General features: G+C 36.8%; 1 protein-coding gene across 3 annotated transcripts; it reads right to left on the reverse strand.

Moving 5' to 3' along the window:
* Positions 1-464: 464 nt before the first annotated feature.
* On the reverse strand, positions 465-9529 carry LOC590854 (sequestosome-1). 3 transcript variants are annotated; one of them, XM_030981089.1, is made up of 9 exons: positions 9281-9528; positions 7601-7792; positions 6873-6968; positions 5979-6238; positions 5451-5639; positions 5327-5420; positions 4564-4883; positions 3727-3856; positions 465-3003 (listed from the first exon to the last, which is right to left on the reverse strand). In XM_030981089.1, the coding sequence occupies exons 2-9, from the start codon at positions 7770-7772 to the stop codon at positions 2834-2836; spliced, it is 1431 nt and encodes a 476-aa protein (XP_030836949.1). In that variant the 5' UTR covers positions 7773-7792; positions 9281-9528; the 3' UTR covers positions 465-2833. The 3 variants fall into 3 exon arrangements, with proteins under 3 accessions (XP_030836949.1, XP_030836948.1, XP_003725043.2); XM_030981088.1 differs by having other exon boundaries at positions 5327-5639; positions 9260-9529; XM_003724995.3 differs by having other exon boundaries at positions 5327-5639.
* Between the last annotated feature and the right edge of the window lie 919 nt (positions 9530-10448).

The raw sequence follows: 10448 nt of genomic DNA on the forward strand, positions 1-10448 counted from the left end.
TGCGTTGTATTGTGTATTACCTAAGCATGTATTTTTGTTCCCTTATGGTGTAAGTAGTTTAATTTGCAAGTTTTATATTATAAGTTGTTGAGATTAATTATGCAGCTGGCAATTACTCTGTTCTGGCTTTTTCTTTCTTCATTGTTTATCCACTCATTCTCTCTTTTTCTTTCCTTTCTCTCTCTCTCTCTCTCTCTCTTTCTCATTCCTTTACACCAACTTTTCATTATATTTGCTCTTCCTGTTTTTCCTCTCATCTGGCTTCTATCTGTTAATCCCCTAATTTTTCTTCTGTCATCTTTCCTTCCTTCAGCTCTATATTTATCTCTCTGCCCAACCCTTTCTCTCCTATTCCTGGCAAATACACTCTCTAGCTTCATCTTTTTCTAAACGCCTCCTTATTTACGAATCAAATTCTGGAAACACTGCTTCACAACATAAATACTCAAAATCAGAAATTGGTATTGATTTTACACAAGACATAGGTATTTATTGCAGGACAAGTCGACTTTAAAATTGTAATATCTTTATGAAATGAATGCATTTGGTATCTTTTATAAAATGTATCTGTAAATTACGAGATGGTAATTAATTCTAACTGTACCAGCTATAGCATGTGATGAAGAAACTATGCACTTAACATAGAAATTAGTAAAGTAACCACTAAAAAGTTATTTTCATAGTTGTATCTACCATGTAGGTTAAAATGTTGGTCATTATGATACCACAAGCTTTTTATTTCTGCATGATTTATACATATATGAATTCATTAAAATAAAGTTAGTGCAGTACAATTAGCCCTCTAAGAATGGTAGATACAGGAATTGTCTTTACACAAGTGTATATACCAATCGTGCAAGAAAACAAAGTTTCACACAAAAATATATATAACTGGGGTCAAAGGATATATACGCATACAAACACCATGAGCACTTATTCTAGAAGAATACATGCCAACATTTGAAAGCAATAACACATGCCGCGTAGTGTGTATACAATATGCATGCGCACATTAATACACTTCAATTTACCCTCCTCATTCGATAATAATCATCAAATTAACTTGTAATAAAGTTTGGTTGTCACTGAACTTATTTTTCTATATGCCTGTTCTTCTTACAATTAATGAAAGTGATAAATTCATGGACTAACTTGACATAGATAGGAGATTACACATCTCAAGAAATATGGAATGGGGGGGGGGGGGGATGAAGAAATCATTATGAAAAGGGGCCTGGAGAAATGGCCCAAGGGGGTATTACAAATGTTGGCATGCATGCTACGACAAAGCCCAGACCAGCTAAGGCATTGTCAAGAAAGAGGGCTGTTTCAGATCATCAAAAAAGTTATGCATTTGTTCCAATCTTCACCTCTATTCCAGTGGTTATTTCAATATATCTCAGATTACGAGAGTATGGTGAGAGATGGAACAGAGATATCTGTATATACTCGTAGCATTGCTTTGACGTGAAGTTTACACTTTTTACCAACTTCAGTTGTGGATGGAAAACTTATACAGTGGGTGGCAAATCCCACCCTTTGAATTTAATTCCCCCTGAAACAAAAATGGTAGCCTTTGGTGAACTTAAGTGCCATTGATTACATTCTTAGAAAAAAAATTACAGTGAAATATCCAACATTTCAGAATTCGAACATCTGAAGAATTTCACAAATGAGAATTGTTTAAAACCCTGTAGACACAGGACAGGTTAAAGTTTATATTATCTTTGATCGTGTAACACTTCACTGGCCTTCATAAAAGATGGTGTATTCCACTGATCTGATATATCACTGTCATAAAAATATAAGTTACTTTGAATAGAATTATTGTATAAAATCTGCTTGAATATCAAAGATAAAGAGGAATTTATATTGCAACAAATGTATAACTTTAATTGATATCACAAATATTTATATATATATCATACCATACACATTAAGCATATATGACCTGTTCCTTCAAAAGCAATAGCACTTCACAAATTGTATCATCTTTGATGAGACTTTGGGCCTAAAAAACCCTGTTATCCAAAAATGTTCACAAAAAAGGAAACTTAAATTATCTTTATCAGAATACTAAATTGACTAATGAAGCAATCGAACAGAAGTATTAATTTTACATTATGTTAAACTCTTTTTCTTAATTTCTTGGTTCCAGAAAAATAATCAAACACTTGATTTCCAAAATGTGAATAAACTTCAAATGAGATCTGATGGCTGATAATAAATTGGAGAGGCCTTCCATAATAGTTTAATGTGTACCTAGATGTATCACTTCAAACCGACTTTAGTTAGAAATGTTGTGATATAAGGGGTAATTGGGGGGGGGGGGAGATTTGCAAAAATATAACTATTCTTGCAATTGAAAATACTTTCTTTATTTTATTTGGATTGGATATGAAAAAGGGCAAATTTTATTAAATAGTAAGAAATTTCATGATAAAGGGGTCATAAATATTTTCACAATATTTGCAAAGGAGGAATGTGTACATATATTTTGCAATAATATGACACTTTCTAACCAGTGTGAACTTGATAAGCCAAACAATTATGTTATATTCAAAGCTATCTTGTACACGATTTCATGCAGAAAGTGGTCATATTTTGTAGAAAATGTTCTTGAAAGTGTGAAACATCGGGGGTCTTTTTAAAGGATCATTTTTGTGCTATATACACCTTTGAATATGAATTGATACGGCCTAGAATATACATCAGTATTGGGAGCTATAAAGAGATCTCGAAGAAACAGGTCAAAGATATACAGGACTAAACATTTTTAAGCCGACTACATTAATGGTACAATCAACTCTTTCTGGAGGAGCTAGCAACCGCTTTACTTGGAGTTGCCACTGAACGACGGCTGGTTGCCGATCTTGATGGCATCGAGGACACGGACAATGTCACCACCCTTGGCATCCAGGAGACTGGTCAGCCAACCGCCCTCGTTGTCGAAACCCATGGCTCCCATCTGATTCAGAGCAGTCTGGTACTGGTAGGATGGATCTGAAGAAAGAGAGACAGAAACAAATAATCACTAAGCATTCATCTCTCAACCTGAGCGATATACAAATAAAAATATTGCAAAATTATTTACTATACTTGTATCAAAGGGAACTGTTGCTAAGCTAGCGCCAGTAGCGTCCCTGGACGGTGTGTGCGCTCTATAAGTTTACACTATTATTATCATTATAACCTTTGATGAAACATTAAATGGAGATTCTTTCACCGATGAGTCACTATGAATTATTACACCATGTGATATGATGTTACTCTGTTGACCTACCCATGATCCTGTTATACAAAACTGGTAGATAAGACATAGCTATGACAAGTACCGTACATGCTTGCACCCTTATTCATCAATGGTCAATTCATGATGCAAAGAAAATTTCTCTCTATATAGAGATTGAATGTGGGAGTGGAACTATTTGGGGCTCCACAAACAGACCTGAGAGCTATTACAACTATTTTTCCTCTACTAGCTATGCTATGATCTCAAGAACTCCCTCTCCCTTCAGAATCAATTAATCAGAGCAAAGTAATCACCTTACGGTACCCAACATTTTCAGAATAATAAAACTGCATGCAGTTCTAATTAGTCTATCTAGTACTTGCCCTTCAGATTCTTACTTCTGTAACAACATACTTATTATGATTTGTCTGGTATTTGATCAAACATCGAAAGGGCCTATACTCCTAGTCCTGCAAACCAAGCTTTTAACATACCTTCCTGGGGATTCTGCGAGGGTGCGCTAGGTTTTCCTCCTGCATTCTCCAGCAAGGTCCAGTCAGCATCATCGCTCCCAGATGGACTTTGATTGGGCGCTGCGGCTGATCCATCTTTCACAGTTGTCTCCTTTATATCATGAAGAGAGGAAATATATTAGACAGATGCATTCACGATGAGTTCCATGCATGATACCCATGCAAAACATAAAGGTTTGTATGAATATTCTTTATATCGAACACATATTGTCATGAATTCACAAAGGAGGTTTATTTCAATCGTGGTCTTAATGGTTTGAACCTCCACTCTGGACTAATATAAGCATAAATATGGGCAAATATTCATAAGCATCTTATTGGCCATTAGACAGGAGGACATGGGTATACTATGGATTAGGATAAAGCTCCTTCGAGCTCCTGCATGCATTCAAGGCGATGTATCAAGACAATGTCAGTAATCCACATTGCCTGTTTTATAAAGTGATATACTGACATTTCTCTGTCTACAACACTTTTAAGGCATATATTATTCTTTATATTTTTAAAAGTGGAAGTGTTATTCACATTTTATTTATACTCATATGCATCCACACCCCTTGAAAAGATTTAATCATTTAAATTAAATTATCACATTAATTTAATTTTCCTAAGAAATCATATAAGTAAACTCTGGAGGTAATAAAAACTGTATTGCATCCGTCCAGATTTTGATTGGAGTGTGTATTTATTATCAAGTGTAACTACTGTGAATGTTTTGAATACATATTCAAGGTAACTATTCAAGTCTTTCCAACTAAACTCTTAAAAAGAGACAAAAAATTGGAAACAAACACCCACCATTGGCTCTGCAGTTCCTTCTGGTTGTTTCTGAGTGGCATCTTGCTCTTTGTTCTGTGTGTTTCCTCCAGCCTCTCCACTCTTCTCCTGGCTCCTTGCGGCTCCTGATGGAGCTGGCTCCGCCTCCTGGCCTACATCCATGGATGATCCCTGCTCACATCCAGCCCACGTCTTGCGGCATCCACGATGACCTTTGCCCCCATGACGACGGCCGTGTTTGCCACGTCCATGTCCGTTGCCGCCACCGCCACAGAAGTTTGGTTCGCCGGCGCAATGTGTACGATTGCCCTGGTTGTCAATGTCGATGTCAACATCAATACCTAAAATAAAAGCATAAAGTCAAGTCAGTTTTATATCAAACATACCCAACTTTCTAGATTAGTTTCAAATAACAACATTTTGTGTGTTTGGTGCCAGAAGGGCATTAATTCATATACATTAACACAGAGTCAACACTCTTCTGGCACAGATGATATGAATTTGCGACATAAAAGTACAAGAGAACCTTGGTGACTTTAGGCTGAGATATATATTGTATAATGCTTACATGTAAGTAGAATTACATAAAGAAGTATAAAATCTTGAAAAATAATATATAGAGAGAGCCAGAAGGGCAGGATCCCAAAGTGTTAAATAATATAGTCAAAACAAATAATTTAATGAAAAGAAAAGAAAAATCCTATATTTAATTCTGAAGCAAAATAAAATGAATCCAACTTTGCAAAGTATAGTTAACCCCAGGAGTAGAAATATGAAATCTTACCAAGAGGATCAAGCATCTGTGCCACAGTCTGTCCGATGTCCCTCAGGAACTCATGGGGTGGGGGTGGCATGTTAGGCCCGTGTGGGGGTGGGGGTGGCATGTGAGGCCCGTGTGGGGGTGGGGGAGGGCCGCCGAAGAGACCTGGCCCCATGGTGCAGCCTACGTTTATCTGAGGACCCTGGGTTCCCTGGGTCTGCTCATTTTGGGTAGTTGACGCATCACCACCTTGCTGCTGCTGCTGCTGGTGACGCCACCAGTGACGCCAACCGGGATGACCAAATGGACGGAACATCCCTGGTCTGTTGAAGAATCCCTGTGTTGCATTAAGAAAATAACGTTATTAACACTGTCTCACTACAAAAGGGTAAGATAGTTCATTATTATTAGGTACCGGTATGAACATTGAACTGTGCTTTAGAAATAATAAGATGCCTGATTTTATTTTTTTGAAGAGAAGAATCAATTGTATTAATTGTCTGCTTGTTGACACAAACTAGGGCATTAACTCTAACTCTGCGTAAAATATATGAGTAAATTCCTGTCTAGCTCCAAACAGATAGAGAGTTTCCTAAAAAGCAGTAAATACAATAACATATGTTTACATCATTATTTTACGATTTATCATATTGGCAAAGATCCCTATTAAACTTACACCATGGTGGCTACGTCCAACTTGGGGCTTGCGGAACTTGACGAAGCTGTGCTCAGGGTGGATACCTCTAGACTCACACTGCTTACACAGGTCATAGTCGGGGCATGTGATGCACTTGAAGCGTGGGCCACGGATGCGACTCTCGCAGCCATCACAGATCACACCTGGATGATATGCTTGCTCCTCTTGACCAGCTCCATCATCGGTAGAAGTACCAGGAGATGGAGCGTCACGGTTCTCACGGCGACACCTCTTCTTCTCTGTTTCATCAAGAAAGAACAAATGATGTAATTATTTATATATGAAGATGTGATATCATGTTAATCCATCTCCTCTCCAGTGGTAGAAGTGTGAAAGCATGTATGTTCATACTTTAATTTATCTTGGAAATCAATCAACAGAATATTGATCAATTTTGATCAAACACAATGCTAATTATGTAAGCTGTGACAGAGAAGGGACAAAAACCTGAAAATCTCATCTCTGACAAGGGTTCAAGTAATCTGGTATCAAAACTTTCAAGTTTGCCACAATTTCCTTTTGTGTAGATATAAGCAACTTGGGTTTCAAAAAAGGGTGCAGGCTCATTGTGCCCCCCCCCCCATATCAGACAGTGGCTATATGCCTTCATCGATGTCTGTTTCCTATAAACTGATGTTGAACTGCTATTCTAAAGACAGGAGAGACGCGCAAATATCGGAGGATATGGAAACAAGTAGACTGATTCATACATGGCCCATACATGGGTCTTGGAACAAGAGACCAGAGAAAAGAACAACCATAAATCATGCGGCAAAACCATTGTACATAACACTTATGTTTCATACATGCTACCTTTTAGCACTTTGGGTTCTTATTTTGTATTATCGTAAGAGCTATGGACTATCAACTGACCTTTGACATAGATGCGGAAGGTGTCATCATTGATCTGACCAAGAGCCTCTACCAACTCATCGTCACTGGAGAATGTGATGTTGTCCCCCTCAGAATCTAAAATTTGAAAACAATGAAAGAGTTATATTTCATATAGTAATATTGCTTTTTAGTATTTAGTTTTCTAAGCTTAAAAAAGGTGTGTCTGATAAAAAGTTTTTATCATTGCATTGTCTTTGCTACAGTTTATTTTCATTGAATTTTTCAATGTTATGTGATGACAAATAATTTGAGATAAAAAGTTTCAAAGTAATAAAATAAATAAAAAATAATCTCTGTGAGGGTTGCAATCATTGCAGTGGTAAAGCATGATCCTTAGCAGAGTACAAAAATAGCCCCTTTTTGCCTTTTGGGGGAATTTCAGTCACAGGTTCCTCTTAAATATTTATGTCTGAAAGAATTTTACTCTGACAAGTTTATGTGCATGGTGGCAGCAGTGGGATTTAAAAAATAAAAAAAACTTTAAAAAAATATTTTTTTTGGTTTATATTCTAGTTAGAATAAAGTTGTATACAATATTTCTCATATCCTTTGTGTATTATATACAGCCCTATATATATATATATATATATATATAATTACATTCAGAGTCAGTATAAATGTATAAGCTTTGCTACATACATCATACAAATAAGCACCACATACATATAAATTTCTAATATTATTATTATTATAAATTGTAATCCTACCTTTCCATGAGAGACTGAAGTAGTCAGGATCACCCAGTGATGGGAATACTTGGGCTACCTTCTTAGAAAGGTACTCGTAGTTTGAAGATACGGCAACGTCGATAACAAAACGACGGATCTCTGCGTTGGCATTCTCTCCACGCTTCAGGTATGCTTTCACGGTCATAGACATCTTGGCTATTTATTATGTATCTAGTGAGGGAAAAAAAGACAAAATACACACGTTAATTTAAGTTACCGAGAATACGAAAGACCTTAATAGTTCCTGAGAATATGGGCATTATGGCTCAAGGCATGGGCACACAGAAGATTTTTTATGTTGGGGACCGGGGTAGAATGCAATAAATTATTGAAAATTTATTGCATTTTCTGTTTTTTTTTAAATTTATGGAAACTGCCCCCTACCATAGCCCCCGCTGCGTACAGTCATGGTTCAGTGACAAAGCAATGGCCTCGTAACTGTGAGGCCCCAGGATCAACACCGTGTCGATGTGCTATATTAGTGCCCTTTTGTGAGGCATTAATCCTCATTACTGTCCTTTATGACTTAAGGGCATAGGTCCCCTAGTTAATAAACATAGTAGCATAATATACATGCTTTAGCAGTCACGCAAAACACATATTGGCAAATTATTATTCAATAAAATCTGAGACTGTATACTATTATCTAGATCTAGTATTTTTAAATTATTTTTAAAATAATTCCATAAATTGGGATAAAAAAAAATATTCCACCGTTATGAGCAACAGTGTATGTCAGGCTTAGATTTTTTGAGACACAAGTCATATAATTATTGGAATATGCTAATTTAAATCATGATAACTGTAAAACATGTAGAGCATCATTTCCTCTGTGGTAATCTCTGTAGGGGGGGGGGGGCACGGGCGACGTGGGAAAATCCCCCCTTCTGTCTCTGTCCTAGCTGCATGAAATTACCTCAATGTGACCTATCACAACCCCCTAAATTTAGGGTACTGCATGAGTTAATGTTATAAGCAATATCATGCCAAATGAATTAGGGCCATGACCATGCAGCCCCCCCCCCCCCCAAAAAAAAAAAAAAAAAAAAATTATATTGAAGAGCCTCGATCTGAGGGACAAAGAAATTATTAGTTCCTGATCTTTGATCAAAAAGTAATACCACATTAGGGGAAAATTGCATCGACAAGCACTATAGCCCTCGATATCCCCCTGCATGATTGGGTTTGCAGCGTACCAGGGAGGAATATAACCAGATTTGTGAAAAAGAATAATAAAGAAACATGTCAAGCCTCACCAATTAATGCCATGCACTATTACTAGCTGCATGAGTAAGAGATTGATCGAAGCCTGAAGGCTGCCTGGCTTTTAATTGCAAGACATAATTAAGTTCCTTGGATTTAAATAAAATCTGTCTCAGCTACTAATTGCCCTCCCCTCCACAAAACTTGAAACATCCAAACCAAAACTCATGAACCTCTCCGGATCACTAGGCTCCAGCTGGCCCCAATATCATACCCCCATAATCTCTGCAATATCATGTCTTTTTTTCCCCTGCCCCCTCCGAACCCTATTCCTATATAACAAAAGTATACTATATAAACAGTTAAGAAAAGAAGGCAGCTGGAGTGGATGTTCAACTTGCGATAGACAAATGCAGAACAAATGCATAATATTACATTTTAAAAGAATATATTCACCCTTTGCGAATTGCAGCAAGCTAGCTGATTTTTTTCAGTATCGCGTATCGTAGATTCTGGATTCTGGTGCAGGGTGCTCGTTGAAACTGGTTGTCAAAGCTGTATGCGAAACCAAAAGCAATGATGGCTACCTAAGGGAGTGGCTGGTTTATATACCCGAGTGCAAGACGTTTCTGGAACGCACAAAACCGGACTTACTCAGCGAAATTGAACGGCGACATTACGTATTCCAGAACGGTTCGCTAGCGAGCGTGTGCAAATTGTTTCACAACAACAGGCACCCGCAAGGTTTGTTTACGATCTGCGTCTAAAATAGCACATTACATCATCGTCGTGAGCTAAAAGAGGCGATGACGTATCAATGCCTGGTGTTCCGAGATAGATTTTGCACACGGTTCACAAAATAATCCGTTCTGGAACGTTTCATCTGCTATCAAAAACGCTGACTCAGTGTACCTGTAGAATTGCATATAATATTAAGTATTATGCAATTTCCATTATGATTCATTCCGAGAATCGGTTTAGTAAAATAGATCAGAATAAATATACTGGGTTGATATGTTACATAATTTGTCCCATATTGATTTGGATAGACAATAAAAGTTGTCAAAAAATACTTTCAGAGGCGAAGAATGAATACTTTGGCGTGTGACAATTTTTTAATAATAAAAATAATAATACATGAGATTTATATAGCGCCATTATCCATTTTAATTAAATGCTCAAGGCGCTTCAAAATATTAGGGAACACATTATCAGAATCGTGTACATTTGTATAGGAAAGAAAATGCAAAAATGAATGAATGTCTGTTTTCCCCCTTCTCATATACCTATAGACCTATAGACCTATAGCAACCTGCCCCCACCTAATTAAATACGAATTGATCAATAACAGATACATCTAGTAATAGAAAATTAATTGAAAAAGTCGAAAATCTATAGATCTGGCCTTACTAGACATTATACTGTATAATGAAATTCAAACGAATTGTGGCCCAAATCTTGCTAGGCCGGTAGCTATTTGCTTGCTTGCAAATTAATTGAACACAGTTTTTACAAATCAAAATAAAAAGACGAATGTGCGTAATTAAATGAGCTATGTGATCATTCTAATTGTTATTCTATTGTTATACTTTTATTATCCTTCGTTATAAATTAATTTGATTTT

This window comes from Strongylocentrotus purpuratus, unplaced genomic scaffold (assembly GCF_000002235.5).
Source record: "Strongylocentrotus purpuratus isolate Spur 01 unplaced genomic scaffold, Spur_5.0 spur5_scaffold_11, whole genome shotgun sequence".
NCBI lineage: Eukaryota > Metazoa > Echinodermata > Echinoidea > Camarodonta > Strongylocentrotidae > Strongylocentrotus > Strongylocentrotus purpuratus.

Bases quoted from the DNA above. Each gene is read 5' to 3' on its own strand.
- LOC590854 (XM_030981088.1), bottom strand. From the start codon at position 7,772: ATGTCTATGACCGTGAAAGCATACCTGAAGCGTGGAGAGAATGCCAAC. The intron at 4,884-5,326 runs GTAAGATTTCAT...CTTTTATTTTAG, and splicing joins ACAGATGCTTGATCCTCTTG to GTATTGATGTTGACATCGAC. The intron at 3,004-3,726 runs GTATGTTAAAAG...CTCTTTCTTCAG, and splicing joins CTCGCAGAATCCCCAGGAAG to ATCCATCCTACCAGTACCAG.